This window comes from Miniopterus schreibersii (assembly GCF_964146895.1).
Source record: "Miniopterus schreibersii genome assembly, chromosome: 1".
NCBI lineage: Eukaryota > Metazoa > Chordata > Mammalia > Chiroptera > Miniopteridae > Miniopterus > Miniopterus schreibersii.
In genome coordinates this window covers 201,449,374-201,462,909 of record NC_138101.1, presented here as the reverse complement: position 1 = coordinate 201,462,909, position 13,536 = coordinate 201,449,374, and the positions used below count along the sequence as shown (strand labels likewise).

The following is a 13,536-nucleotide window of genomic DNA, read 5'->3' as shown; positions in this document are numbered from 1 at the left end:
AGAGCAAGGACAGGGCCCATGCCCGAGTCCCCACAGCTGTCCTTGAGAGCCCCAGCACTGGAGTGCCTGCGTCTGTCCCCAGCAGCCGTCGGTCCTGGGGCAGAGGACATGCCCAGCGCCTGGCAGGCGCTCAGTGAGTGTTGCCGCGCACTTGCGGTGGCCAAGCCAGGCAAGGAGATCCCTCGGTGCAGTGTACACCTGATTGGAAGGGCCCGCTTCCTGTCCCAGTCTTGGCTCACAGGAGTCTCTGGAAGGTCCGGCGACCCTGTGGGCACCTCTCTCTCTCTCCCATCATGATTGCGCCGAGCTTAGATTTCCTGGCCTGTGGGTGCAGTGCTCCTTGACATCTCCTGCAGACATGCTCCTCGACCTCAGCGACCTGCTCCAGGTAGAGTCCCTTCTCCTCGGGGGCTGTGCTGGGGGCACGCACTGCCCTGCTCAGTTGGGAGGGTCCATAGGTGAGGGACACACGGGGGTGTGGTCTCTGGTGGGGGCATTGGACTTGGGGTCCCCTGTTGTCTGGCCAGCGGCTCAGACTCAGAACCGGTGGACTTGTCTTAGGCAAGGGCAGTCCTTCAAAAGAAAAACAGACTCACGTACGTTTTAAGTAATGTACAAACCTGCCTTTACAGTCCGTTTAGAGAAATTTGCCACTGGGTACCGGGGAATGTTTTCCTGAACGTAATGTGAGACCCAGTCGGGGACACGTGTAGGTGGGACTCCTGGGCACAAGGCAGTGCTGGGCAGAGCCTTGAGGTTCCACATGAGTCCCCTGCCCTGTGGCCAGGCCCACGGTGCTCACTCCACCAAGGATTCAGAAAGTCCTGTCATTGAAAACAGACATTATGATGAGTGAGGATGGTACCAGATCCACACGAATTCCACCGCTGAGGAGATAGCTTTGTCTATATCCGGTGGACTTCTACATCAGTTGCCGGTATCTGCCCTCCCAGCTGTCCCCATGTGCGGCAGCTCAGAAGTCCTGCTGAAAATAGCCCTGGAATTGGGAGAGTCAGCACTTCATGTGCAGAGCATCCGGGCAGGAAGGGCAGAAAGGCTGGGCAGGAGAGCCACTCAGGAAGCGCCTGGGCTCTGCCTGCAGGGCAGGGTCTGTTCTGGTAGCTTCTCACTTCCCAGCTTTGGAAATGGGAAACCAGTCAGGTGTTCAGACAAAGAGGGCAATTGGAGTGGATGTTCCCACTCACCTGGGGCTGGATCAGGCCTGTGGGAGTCACCGTGCTGACCTGCAGGTTCATGCTGGACACACAAACTTGCTTAGACTTAAAGCCTTGGGTCTAAGGCTGGGCTCAGCATTCAGGGCAGGTGTCCTGCACTCTCCTGGGTGTGGACGTGCCATGTGAGGGTCTTATCCTGGAGCTCGTACTGCCAGGGGCTGGCCATTCAAAGGAAATGAGCAAAACACAAAATTGGGCGAGACCACCGAGGATTAGGGTCTCACTCTGTTCTTATTCACACCCCCAAGGCTCAGCACCCCCTGGGTAAACGCCCCCAAGCAGGAGACACAGGACGACCTGGCACCCACTGTGTCCATGGGTGCTGGCAGGAGGCTCCTTCTCCCATTGTGGCTCAGCTGACGAGGGTGCTCGCTCTCCTGGGGCACAGCTGCTCGGAGGTGGAGCCAGGAGCCCGGTGCTTGCCAAGCCCACCTGTAGTTGGGAGGAGTGGGGAGGGCTGCCTGGCCACACCCAGGGGTGACTAGCTGCACACAGAATGACCCTCAGACACAGTGCCAGTGTCAAGATCTGTGACAGAGACTGAGGAGGGACAGCATCTCTGGCATAACTGCCTGCGGTATACATGCTCCCCCTTTAACACCCGACTTCACCCTGTAAGTCCACGGGGAGCTTTGCCCATGGCACTCGCCTATTCACCTGCCCGGGACGCAGGACAGGGGCGGCAGGCATGAAGTAGGCAGGCAGGTCCTTTCTGCTCTGAACAGGGACACGCAGTCAGGAGGGCCCAGGAGCCTGGTGGGACTCAGCAGAGGGCTGGGGCCTCCTCAGAAAATGAACGTGTGCACAACCCCACGGACACGGCGGGGGGCAGGCAGGAGTTCTGTGAGCCACGGGCTCGTGACCAGGCTTCTCAGGGGGGACCTGAGGAGCAGGTAGTGACTGCCTAGAGGCGTGGAGGGTGCCCCACAAGGACCTCTGCCTCTCCGCTCATCCCTTAGCACCTGAGACGGACGCAGCACACGCCAAGGGCTTGACTTTCCCTGGTGTCTTTTCTGGTGTCTCTTAGGCACTGGACCAAGGGGCCCTTGTCCAGGAGCCATGCTGGCCCAGGTGAGGGAGCCCTCTGAGAGGCCCAAGGTTCAGGTCTGGGCCTGTGGGGATGGGGGTGGGGTGGGCAGGGGTTTTTACATTGGGCTCCTAGAGACTGAACAGTGAAGTGTACCTCTTGAGGAAATAGAGCAGACGTGTCCTAAACACAGATGCCCCCTCGGTGTGCTTCTCCTGACAGGTGAATGTGTACGTGCTGGGGAAGACCTTCCTCCTCCTGGCAAGAGAGCTCTGCATCAACGCGCCAGCGATAGGTACGTGGGGCAGCCAAGCACACCAGTGGTGCCAGTGCTGGGGGGGGGGGGGGGTCATGTGCAGGTGCTAGGACATGGCAAGGTAAGAAATGTGCCCCAAAGCTGCCAGGAGTGTGGCAGTTATTCCTGATTTAAAACTGGAATGCTGAGGTCAGTCCTCGGCAGGTGTGGACAAGGCTGTAGACAGAGGAAATGGGGTGGGGGCTACAGTGTGTGGGGACCTTGTGTCCACCTTTTGAGGAATGCACCTGGCAGTCAGGTGCCTCAGGGAAGACTGGACCTCAGCTCAAACAGAACAGCCGCCTGTGTGCTGGAGCTCTGCCAGGACAGTTTTCAGTCTGCCTAGCAGGCTGCTCCTTCCTGGGCCCCTCTGCATCCAGAGTGCATTTCCTCCCTTTAGGGGAGGGCAGCCCTAAACCACCCACAGGATGGTCCCCTGGGGCCAGGAAGGCAGGGTCCAGCAGGAGGCTGGAGGGCTGCAGGACAGGGAGGGCCCTCGCCTCCCAAGAGGCCTCATCCCTGTGAGTCAGCTGTACTTACCCCTGGGGATTGTGCTTGCGGTTTCCAGAAACAAAGCAACGGGCCGGGAGAGTGCAGGTGGGAGGACAGCGCTGCTTCGCTGCAGTGCATGAGTGCGGGGCATCCCACGCCTACCAGCAATGTTCCCGGGGGCTGGAGCCCAGGGCCCTGCAAGTGCCACCCTGCCCCCGCCCCTAATCCGAACCTGTCATACAGTAGGGCTTTGTCTGAGCAGCTAGTGAAGCTTAATTAACCAAGCGCAAGACTCCTGGCCTTTTCCAGAGCATTCTGGCTGCAGCCTGGGAAGCAACTGTGCCCAGATGGAGGAGGCCCAGCCTGCTGGCCGAGGGCAGGTTTGGGCATACAGGCCTCCCTGGGCCTGGTTTGCGTCTAACCAGTGAGCCTTGTTCAGCACCGTAGGCCGCCTCCTCCCTCACTGGTCGGTGAGAACAAGGGCCGGCAGTACTTTCTATACATGTGGCTCTTGCTGTACTAAAACTTGAGATAAACTATTTAAAATGATTTTTCCCAGGTTTTAGATTTGAAAGGAAGGTCTTAAACTTAGAACCACTCAGAATAAAATCCAGGAGGGTAGGAGGAACAGCCAGGTGCACAAAGCAGGCAGCATGGGGGCCACTGGGAGGGTTGGGGCTGCCATCTGCCCCCAAATTTGCCCTCTACCTGAGATGTGCACACCAACATGCAGTGCAGCGGGTGCTGCGAGGCCCAGCCAGGACTCAGAAACCAAGGCTCCGGCTGTGTAGAAAACATGTTTCATACCTTTGGCTACAGCCAACTGTGTACAAAAGATTTACAAAGCTCATGAAGCCTGTCAGCCACTGCGGAGAAAGGGTGCAGCCCCCGTCCAACTCAGTGCATCCACCCCTCCCTGTGGTGCTCAGGCATAGAAGATGAGCTCCGGGATCTGCCCGCCCTGGACCCCGGTGCCGTTGGTGCTGTCGGAGGAGCACTGGAACTGGAACGTGACCCTCCCGCACTGCACCTCTGTCATGCCCTCCTGCCCGAAGTAGCTGAGCTCGCTGCCATCCAGCACGGCACTGGCCGTGTAGAATGTGTCCTGCTCCACCTGCACCGGGTGCTCAAACCAGACTGAGAAGGTGCTGCTGGAGCCGTCGGAGACAAACCTGGTCAGGTTCTGGGCGAGGACAACCCCCAGTCGCTTCAGCTCGATCTTCACGCTGTACTCAGCTTTCCCGGAGCTGGACCCGTACAGGCCCAGCCCCGCAACAAACACCCTTCTGTCCGCAGCAAACTGGATGCTGTCACAGCGCCCCCGGTAGCGCCACTGGTTGCTACGGTAGGCCGAGGACTGGAAGCGGTGGCACCTCTGCGGGGCCAGGCCCTTCCTTTTGGTCAGTGGGAAGTCGAGCAGGGGCTTGCTGGCCGCCGTGTACCACAGGAAGATGTTGCGGGTCTCCTCCAGGGTCAGGACATCCGACTGGGCAGCGCCGTTGGCAAACTCCTCCAGGGTCATGGTTGGGATTCGGACCAGGTAGAGAGCTGGCCCCAGAACGTGCCTCTTGTTGCGGGGGGTGGCGGGCAGGCCCTGCCGCTTGCACTCTGCCTCGGCCCAGTTCAGCACGGCCTCGAAGACCACGGCCTCCTTGGTGTTGAGGGCCTCCCGCGTGATGATGATCTCCAGGGTCTGCCAGTCAATCTCACAGAAGCCCTCCGACCGCAGGGCCATCTCAGCCTGCGCATCGATGACCTCCCAGCAGCGCTGGGTCAGCTCCGGCTCCTCAAAAAGCCGGCTCTGAGACAGCAGGACGCAGGCGTTTTTGGCTTCCAGACTCGTCTCCAGAAAGTGGACGCAGGATTTTGCTAGCGCGGGGACAATGTACTTCTTGGCAGCGTAGAGAGTGGCCAGCACTGTGTCTGCTTCCAGATCAATCTCGTCACTGTACATGTACCTAGGCAGGGCGGGGACCACATCACAGGCCACTCAGGGCCTGCGGACACCCGGGCCAGGAGACTTCCCCCCAGGGCGCTGGCAGGGGGCACCAGGCGGTAAGGACCGCCCGTTCTTGCAGCTAACAGAGCCCACTTACTTCAGCATGATGAGGAAAGCCGCCGGCTCCACGTCGGGGATGTGGATCTCCGGCTTGACTTCGGCCAGGTCCCCGTAAAACATGGCATAGAAGACTGAGCTCCCGACCGCCAGGACGTACTGCGGAGACAAAGCTGCCCTGAGCCCCGCGCTGCGCCCCCAGCGGAGCGGGGCGGGCGGCTCCGCCGGGCAGCGGCCGCGGGGGGGCAAAGGGCCGAGCCTCTACCAACCTTGTGCGCAGGCACCCGCCGGGCCCCGCCCGGGGGCCCCACCACGAAGTGCACGTCGGCCATGAGCTCGTTGTTGAACATGAGCGCGTTCCTGCGGGGGGAGAGGCACGGCTCGGGCTCGGGCCGGCGCAGGCTGCGCGGGCCGGGGCCGGGGCCGGGGCCGGGGCCGGGGCCGGGGCCGGGGCCGGGGCGCGGGCGCGGGCTCACCTCTCGCGCAGCGTCGGGTGGAAGGACTGCCAGTTGGGGCTCTCCAAGTTGTTGTTGTCGGGCGCGGGCGGCGCGGGCGCGGGCGGCGGCGGGGCGGGCGGCGGCGCGCTGGGCGGGCCCTTCCTGCCCGCCGCGGTGGCGTTGCTGTTGGCAATGTCCGTGGCGGTGGCGGCGGCCGCGGCGGGCGCGTACAGCTCCGCGGCCATCTTCCCGGGCGGGGCGGCCTCGGGGCGCGGGGGCGGGGCGCCGTGCGTCTTCGGGCCGCGCCGGGGCCGCGGGGGGGGCCCCGCCAGCACGAGGAGCGCGGCGAGACACTGCGCCACCCGGCCGTGCAGACAGGCCAGGGGCAGCAGCATGGGGCCGGGCGGGCGCCGCTCCCGACCCGCCGCCGCCGCCGGGGGCGCCGTCCCAGCCGCGCGTCCGCCCGCGTCAGGGCCCCGGCGCCGGGCCCGCCCCACCGGCGCCGCCCCGCGGTGACGATCGCCCGGGCCCGCCCCGCGCGGTGACGTGCCAGGATCCCGCCCCCGGGAAGGCCCCGCCCCACGGTGACGATCGCCCGGGCCCGCCCCGCGCGGTGACGTTCCCCGGCCCCGCCCCTGGAGCCGTGGCCCAGCGCCCAGCCCAGCGGGACCCCTGAGCGCGGAGGCCGGGCGGGAGGCGCGCTGTTTCCGAGCGGCACCTGCACCCCCCAGCGGTGCCGCGCTGCAGGGACCCGCCTCCCCCGGGGACCGATGAGCCCAGCCCCTGGCCGTGTGCCCGTCGGCCCGCTCGCTTTCCCTCCGCTCAGTGTCCACGCGCGGGCTGGAGAGGGAGAGGGCGGGGCGCCCTGGGCTGTCCCTGGGCTGTTCCCGCCCGCGGTCACACCCACGGCCTCGGCCACGGGGCGCCCGGGCCCCTCGGCGCCCTTCGCTCTGCGGGTCGCCCCCTTTGCTGCAGGGAACGTGCGCGCTGTGCTTCCTTCCTCCTCCGCCGCCCGCGGTCTCGTGCGAGGCGTCTTCTCGTGCAGCGCCCACCCCTCCCGGCGCCGTGGGCCCGTCTCGCTCGTGCAGCGCCCACCCCTCCCGCCGCCGTGGGCCCGTCTCGCTCGTGCAGCGCCCACCCCTCCCGGCGCCGTGGGCCCGTCTCGCTCGTGCAGCGCCCACCCCTCCCGGCGCCGTGGGCCCGTCTCGCTCGTGCAGCGCCCACCCCTCCCGGCGCCGTGGGCCCGTCTCGCTCGTGCAGCGCCCACCCCTCCCGCCGCCGTGGGCCTGTCTCGCTCGTGCAGCGCCCACCCCTCCCGGTGCCGTGGGCCCGCCGTGCAGCCAGCGAGCCTCTGGTCACCCCAATGGGCCTGCGCCTGGCGCGAGGTGAGGGCCCGTCGTTCCCTCGCGGGCGCGGCCAGGCCTCCTGAGCCCCTGGCAGGGAGCCACCCTTTGCCACCTTTGGGAGCCCACGGACGTGTGTGGGCCGTTTCTGGGCCCTCCCTGTTCCGATCGTCCGTGCCGTCCACGCAGCACCACGCTGTGGTTTGGTTTTGTCTTTTAAAACTCTTTTCCTGGTAGTGGTAGTTGAGTGTTTTTGTTTATTACTCTATTTTGCCTACTCTAAATGTTCCATTTTATTAACTTTTAACTTCCTACTTAATACTTAGTTCATTATTTCTTCTTTTTTTCTTTTTTGTTAAGCCTCACCGGAGGATATTTTTCGTTGCTTTTCAGAGGAGGGGGAACATCATTGATGAGAGAGAGAAACGGGCTGGTTGCCGCCTGCACGCTCCCGCCCAGCACCAGGGGTCAAACCTGTAGCACAGGCGTGTGCCCCTGACCTGGAATCGAACCCGCAACCCTTGGGTGCACCGGCGCACACTCTGACCACTTGGCCGCAGGTGCCAGGCTATATTTAGTGTCGGAGGGGACTCCTGTGGGTCCATGTCCTCCACGCTACGGATGTCTTGTTCTCTGAAGGCCAGTTTTCAGACCTGCCCCACAGACTGCGGGGGCAGTTGCTGGTTGTCGGGTGTTGAATTAAAACACACACAGGGCGTTCCAAAAAACGTACACACCCTTTAACAGCTGATTGCGTTACATTTTGAAAGTGAAACATGTTTTAACAAACAGTCTTTATAGTTATTCAAAGTGTGTGTACATTTTGGGGGGCACACTATACATATGTCTTTACTTTTTAGAGAGAGGAAGGGAGAGGGAAACATGCATTTGTTGTCCCACTTATGCATCCATTGGTTGATTCTTGTGTGTGCCCTGACCGGGGATCATACCGTGATCTCCTGGATCCCAGGTCGACACTCAACTGCTGAGCCACACCGGCTGGGCCCCAAGATATTTTTTAGTAACCAAATAACACACACACACAAAAAAACCCAACCCCAAATGATTCCAAAACAGAACACCCAGGGTGGACGAGGGCTGTAACTCCAGTCTGCCTGGGCTCAGACCTGAATCGGCCCTGTGGTGGCCACATGGCCAGGTGGCCTTGGGCACCATGAGTCTCTGTGCCATTGGCTCACCTGGAACAGGGATAAGAGGTGGCAGCTGCCTGTGTTGGCTGGATGACTATTTGGATCCTGGTGATGTAACGACCGAGAGGCAGTGCTCACTGGTCAGTGTGGGCAGTGTCGCTCAGGTCCATGCAGTCCCTTGGGGACCCACGCTGCTTTGGGGCTGGTGCCATTCTCTGTGGCCACCGAAACCTTTGGCTGGCAGTGCTCATAGGATCTCGGGACTTCCAGGGTCTGAGCTCAGTTGTGTAAGCCCTGGTGGATAGAGGGACACACAGAGAAGTGGCCGGGCCAGGGCCTGGAGGAGGGTGCCAGGTGCTGTGACAGCTGGGATGTGTCTCACCTCTTCCTTCTGTTGCTGGGAGAATGTAATGATATCACTTGTCTCCTCCTGTGCTTCCCAGGGTCTCCCAGTCTGCCCCCACCCCTTCCTCTGCCCTCTTCCCCAGCAGCCCCCTTGAGCAAGGCCTTCCTGGATAGTCCTGTCCAAAGGTCTCACCCCATGGCTGCGTCACAGGCCCTGCACTGTCCTCCAAGACAGCTGTGGCCATCTTAGTTGTTAGGCGAGTCCACTGGGTGACTTGGTGCTGCTGCCCAGAGGCTGGAGGCCCCAGAAAGCCTTGTCCTCCAGCCCAGAGCCGGCCTGAGGGTGTGTGTCTGTCTGTGCGCATGCATGTCTGCATCCTGCACCTATGTGCACAGGTCCCTCCTGAGCCAGCTGGCTTTCCCTTAGTAAGAAGGAGACACGTGAAGAGATGCAACATACATCTCGAGACAAAGGGCGGAAGGTGGAGACCGACCTTCACAAGAATAAATGTTGGCAATAAATACATAAAGGTTGGCGCCACCTCACGCTCTAGCCATGAAATGGCAAGTGCAGCTGCCACCAGGCCATGGGCGGGGGCCATGCAGTGCGGGCCCCATCTGTGGGTCTGGGAGCTGCATGTCCCATGGGAGGGCATCCTGGGAAACTGTGTGGTGAAAGGACAGTGAGGTGGCCCCACCTTGGTGAGAGGTTGGGGGCAGGGTGGCGAGGCTGCAGGTCCAGGTCACGCACTGAGGCACGTGTCCCCACAGACCCGTGCCTGTACATCCCACGCTTTGCCCACCTGCTGGAGTTCGGCGAGAAGAACCACGAAGTGTCCATGACAGCCCTGCGGCTGCTGCAGAGGATGAAGAGGGACTGGATGCACACGGGCCGGCGCCCCTCCGGCCTCTGCGGGGCAGGTACAGTCTCGGAGTCAGGCTGGCCAGGTCGCCGGGTGGCGGCTGCTGTCCCGACCCTGCAGCAGGGTGGGTGCTGGGTTCTCTCCAGAGCTGCCTCCCAGCCTCCCCTGCTCTCGGACTTCCACCTGCTCCCAGCTGCCCTCCACAGGCTGGAGGTAGGGGCAGGATGGCCCAGCTCCCTGGTCTAGATCTGGGGCTTGACTGCTGGGCCACTGGCCTTTCGGGCTGGCTCCCTGGCCCTTGGGGGCAACTGTCTGGTGTGTCCTCTGGTGGCAGCCACCTGCAGACACTGTTGGGTCTGCTGGAGCCCCTAGGGCCAGAGACCCCCCCAGGGCCCCTCAGGCTGGCAGGGCTCTCACTCTTCCTCTTGGCCCTGTGCCCAGTGCCTACAGGTCCACTTTTTTCTGGAATGCCAGGGCCCGCATTCCCACGATCCGCTACCAGTAGGCTCAGTGCTGCCCCAGGTTCATTTTCCATCCAAAGCCTGGTTTCCTAGTTTGCAGTCCAGATCCAGCCCACCTAGCCAGGGTCACCATGCCCAGAACATGGGCCACTCCCTTTGTCCCAGTCTCTAGAACCCTCAGCTTCATTGCCAACCAGCGTCTCCCACATAGGCCACCTCAGCAGGTTCTCTTTGCCCATTATGGGAAGCCCTCAGAAAACAGGCCCTGGTTCTCTGTGTCTCACCACGGAGGTCAGGCAGCACGTGGTCCTCTCTGTAAGTCTTGACCATCGTGGTTAGAGCAGCATGTAGATCTCAGTGACACTTGCACAGACTGAGTACGCCCACTTGTGGGGTTGGCCTGATGTCTGGGTCACAGCGCACGTGCTCTGCTGCTTAATCCCCTGTCATCTCCCTTTTCAGCACTTCTGGTCGCAGCCAGGATGCATGACTTCCGGAGAACCGTCAAAGAGGTCATCAGCGTGGTCAAGGTGTGCGAGTCCACGCTGAGGAAGAGGTGGGTGGCTCTTGCTTAGGGCCTTGGGGCAGGGCCACATCCTCTACTAGGCTTAGCTGCGCCTGCTGGTCAGAGCCCCATCCTGGGGGTCCTGCTGCTTCCTGTCTGGCCAGGAGCCTGCAAGGCTGGGTCACAGAGGGGCTGCCCTCTCCTCCGTAGAAGTCCGTCCATCTGGGGCCACGCCTGCCCCGTCCCCGCTGCAGTGGCCCTTTCCTGCAGACCTTGTTTGTCTCCACAGTAAGCTCAGGTGGAACAGTGGTTTGTAGAATTGCCCAGACTCAAAGGGGTCAGGAAACGGGCACTGAGGGCGCCTCACTTGTGTCCTGCTCAGTGTGGCCTGAGAGACCGTCACCTGGAGGAAGCTGAGATCGAGCACAGGGCTACCACACCTGTGTAGCTAAGCAGCCCAGCCAGGTGCTGCCTGGGGCGCAAGGTCACGGCCGCCCAGCTCAGCTCACTGGGACCCTGACCCTGCTGCCTTTACCACGGGTGGTTTTCAAAGGCAGATGAAACATCGTGTGCTTGTTTGGCTTATATACAGTTTGTTTTAAAAATTCTGTCATTAAACTTTTTGAAGGTTGTATGGAAGTTGACCAGGTTGCTGAAAATTTGCCTTCAGCTGGGCACTGGGCTGTGGGTTGGGCTTCTTCCTCCCTGGGCCCCTTCGAGTCCATCTGTGGTGCCAGGAGGGTGTAGGGCCTTTTCTCCTGGGCCAGGTTTGAGCTGTTGGCAGGACTGAGCAGGGACGGACAGGCTGCCGGAAGGTAGCTGGCCTGTGCTCACGGAGTGCCGGGCGCTGGGCCAAGGAATTGGACCTTCTGGGATGCCATTTCGCAAACTGTGGGCCGGTTTACGTGGCTTTTCAGGGGCATCAGGCTCCCTTTCACAGAGCCTACGTCTCTGTCCTAGGCTCACGGAATTTGAAGACACCCCCACCAGTCAGCTGACAGTAGACGAGTTTATGAAGATTGACCTGGAGGAGGAGTGTGACCCCCCATCGTACACGGCCGGCCAGCGGAAGCTGCGGATGAAGCAGGTGAGCCCACCTGCACGCCGACTGCCCATGCCTCACGGTCTGCACGTGAGGTTCTGGCTGCGTTCTGTGACCTAACTCTGCACATTTGTATTGCAAAGTGGAGGCCTGCATGCACACATGTGTGTGGGATGTGGACATGTGAAGGTGCGGGTGGGGCCCACAGGTCCCTTTCCAGACTATCGGGGCGTCTAGCTGGGCCCCTGCTCCTCTCCAAGGCCTGGTTGCTAAGTTTATCTGGATGGCTGAGCACATGTCCCCTTGTTGAGGGACCCAGGCCTGAGCTCAGTCTCCACCTCCTGGCTCTTTGCCCTTGATCAGACCCCTGAGCGTGTTCCTGGCCAGGCCAGCATCAGGTGCCCCCGTTAGGGAGGGGCCTGCGGGGGCCCCGCAGCACCGGCTGACTCAGGTCACTCCTGTCACTCAGTGTTGTCATCTTCGTTTTCAGCTTGAACAAGTCCTGTCGAAAAAACTGGAGGAAGTTGAAGGTAAGCAGCCCCCCTGACACCCGGACCCTTCGGGTCCTTGGGGACGGGCCCTGTGCTCACTTCTGCTCCTGATATGTCACTTTAGGGGAAATATCCACCTACCAGGACGAAATCGAGACTGAACTAGAAAACAGCCGGCCCAAGGCCAAGGGGGCCCTGGCCAGCCTGGCGAGAGACGGTGAGTCCACCATGCCCCACACCTGGCCACTCGAGTCACCCCTTCCACAGCCACGTGTCCTGCCGCTGGCCCCCACACGCCACGCTGAGTGTCCAGTTGCTCTTAGGATACCCCCATCCCCCCAGGTACCAACTCTCTCTTGAGCAGCTCCCGAGCATCCAAGTCCACTCGTCTTCTGTCCCAGTTGCTCTGGACAGAATCGCCCACTTGGGTTTTTGTTCTCAGATGCAGGCCCGCCCTGCCCACTGCCCATGGGTAGGAGCTTAGCCCTGGATATGGGGCCCAGACCACCTCGAGCCCCTTTCCACAGTTGCCCCTCGGTGCCCATCCGTGTAGTTCCCGTCCCAGGCACCCTCCCTGCCAGCGGAGCCTGTGGAGCTGCCATGAGCTTTAGGTGCACCTGTAGTTCCATTTCTCTTCTGGTTCCCAGGGGTGCAGGGCTGCCCCTCGTTGTCCTGCGCAGGGGCCCTGTGGGGTTGGGGCAGCAGGCCCAGGCCCAGGAGCAGGCGATGAGTGACGTTGGTGCTCCCATGATACCTGGTCTGGGCCATGGGCACCCCCAGCCTCCTCTCCCAATTCTGCAGCCCCTCTGGTGTGTTTTTTCATGTGATCTTCAGTCACTTGTCCGGTCCCTGTCCCATCCCCCCCACGTGCGCTCTGCTCCTCGGCAGCCAGGAGGGGGTTGGCGCCATCCCGCAGTTTCGTGCCTGAGCCGCATCGCCGTCTCTGTTGCTGGGGAAGTGGCGTCTCTGTCCGGCAGCCGCTGCTGTTTTTGCTGACACTGACCCCCTGACCAGCGCGTGGGCTCTGTGTTGCCCGTGCTGGGCTCTGCTGCCACCTCGGCATGCAGCCATCGCTGGGTTTCCAGGTTCAGGCCGTCCTGACTCATGCCTTCGACCCGACACAGTGCAGTGATCCATGCTCAGTAGGGATCGTCTGCGTTCTGAGTGTCGATCGTTTCTGTGGCCCCCGTACCCCTGCAGTCGCGAGGGTACCGGCCCACCCTCCACAGGGCCCACGTTTTGTGTTTCTGCACCCTTCTCCTTCGTGTCTAGGAACACCCCCCCCACCCCCACCCCGTGTCTCCTGCTTGTGCTGTGCGGGTGGGGCAGCGACTACCTGAGATGGAGCTGAGGTGACGGCCTTCTGGGCTCGCGGGCGTGTTCTGAGCTCGGTTCAGGTGGGCTCGGCAGGTCTGCCACGTGCTCAGTTTTGGTGTATCCAGGGCATCTCCCACGTAGGGCATTTCCACTTGTGGTGCTGCCTTGGGCCGCAGCCCATCCTGTCGGGCCTCTGTGAGTGATTGGCTTCTACGATGCTCTCCTGCACTTTCCTGTGCTCAGGCCCCTACTCTCTGTCCGTCACTGGCCCTTTAGCACCAGGCAAGTTGAGTGGTGGCAGTGGGCACATCACCGCTTCCCTATGAGGCCTCATGTTGCGGACTTGAGACCGAGGTCCCACGTTTTGCTGTGAAGAGGGCCCACTCTCCATGGTCACACATCTTTGGTGTCAGCACCCAGTGTTTCCTGTGTGCCTGGAGTGCATGGAACAGGGTGTCCTGGGTGGGTGGGTGCTG

The 13,536-nt window shown here is 61.8% G+C and overlaps 2 protein-coding genes across 6 annotated transcripts in view; one reads left to right on the top strand and one right to left on the bottom strand.

Annotated features, from left to right (window-relative positions):
• BRF1 (BRF1 general transcription factor IIIB subunit) overlaps positions 1–13,536 on the top strand; it is a 39,043-nt gene that overhangs the window by 15,737 nt on the left and 9,770 nt on the right. For all 3 annotated transcript variants that reach the window (XM_081147279.1, XM_081147281.1, XM_081147280.1), the window contains exons 4-10: positions 357–388; positions 2,485–2,557; positions 9,153–9,302; positions 10,168–10,261; positions 11,171–11,297; positions 11,743–11,782; positions 11,868–11,960. In XM_081147279.1, the coding sequence (XP_081003405.1) occupies positions 357–388; positions 2,485–2,557; positions 9,153–9,302; positions 10,168–10,261; positions 11,171–11,297; positions 11,743–11,782; positions 11,868–11,960 (609 nt within the window). The remainder of the gene's footprint in view (positions 1–356; positions 389–2,484; positions 2,558–9,152; positions 9,303–10,167; positions 10,262–11,170; positions 11,298–11,742; positions 11,783–11,867; positions 11,961–13,536) is intronic.
• On the bottom strand, positions 3,834–6,010 carry BTBD6 (BTB domain containing 6). Of its 3 annotated transcripts, none has more exons than XM_081147306.1 (4): positions 5,582–6,010; positions 5,375–5,465; positions 5,146–5,264; positions 3,834–5,007 (listed from the first exon to the last, which is right to left on the bottom strand). In XM_081147306.1, the coding sequence occupies exons 1-4, from the start codon at positions 5,935–5,937 to the stop codon at positions 3,975–3,977; spliced, it is 1,599 nt and encodes a 532-aa protein (XP_081003432.1). In that variant the 5' UTR covers positions 5,938–6,010; the 3' UTR covers positions 3,834–3,974. The 3 variants fall into 3 exon arrangements, with proteins under 3 accessions (XP_081003432.1, XP_081003433.1, XP_081003434.1); XM_081147307.1 differs by having other exon boundaries at positions 5,375–5,535; positions 5,566–5,582; XM_081147308.1 differs by lacking the exon at positions 5,375–5,465 and having other exon boundaries at positions 5,582–5,794.

Excerpts from the sequence above, each read along its gene's own strand:
- BTBD6 (XM_081147306.1), bottom strand. The coding sequence starts at position 5,937 with ATGCTGCTGCCCCTGGCCTGTCTGCACGGCCGGGTGGCGCAGTGTCTC. Across the intron at positions 5,466-5,581 it reads CACCCGACGCTGCGCGAGAG|GAACGCGCTCATGTTCAACA; the intron begins GTGAGCCCGCGC and ends CTCCCCCCGCAG. Across the intron at positions 5,008-5,145 it reads GCTTTCCTCATCATGCTGAA|GTACATGTACAGTGACGAGA; the intron begins GTAAGTGGGCTC and ends CGCCCTGCCTAG.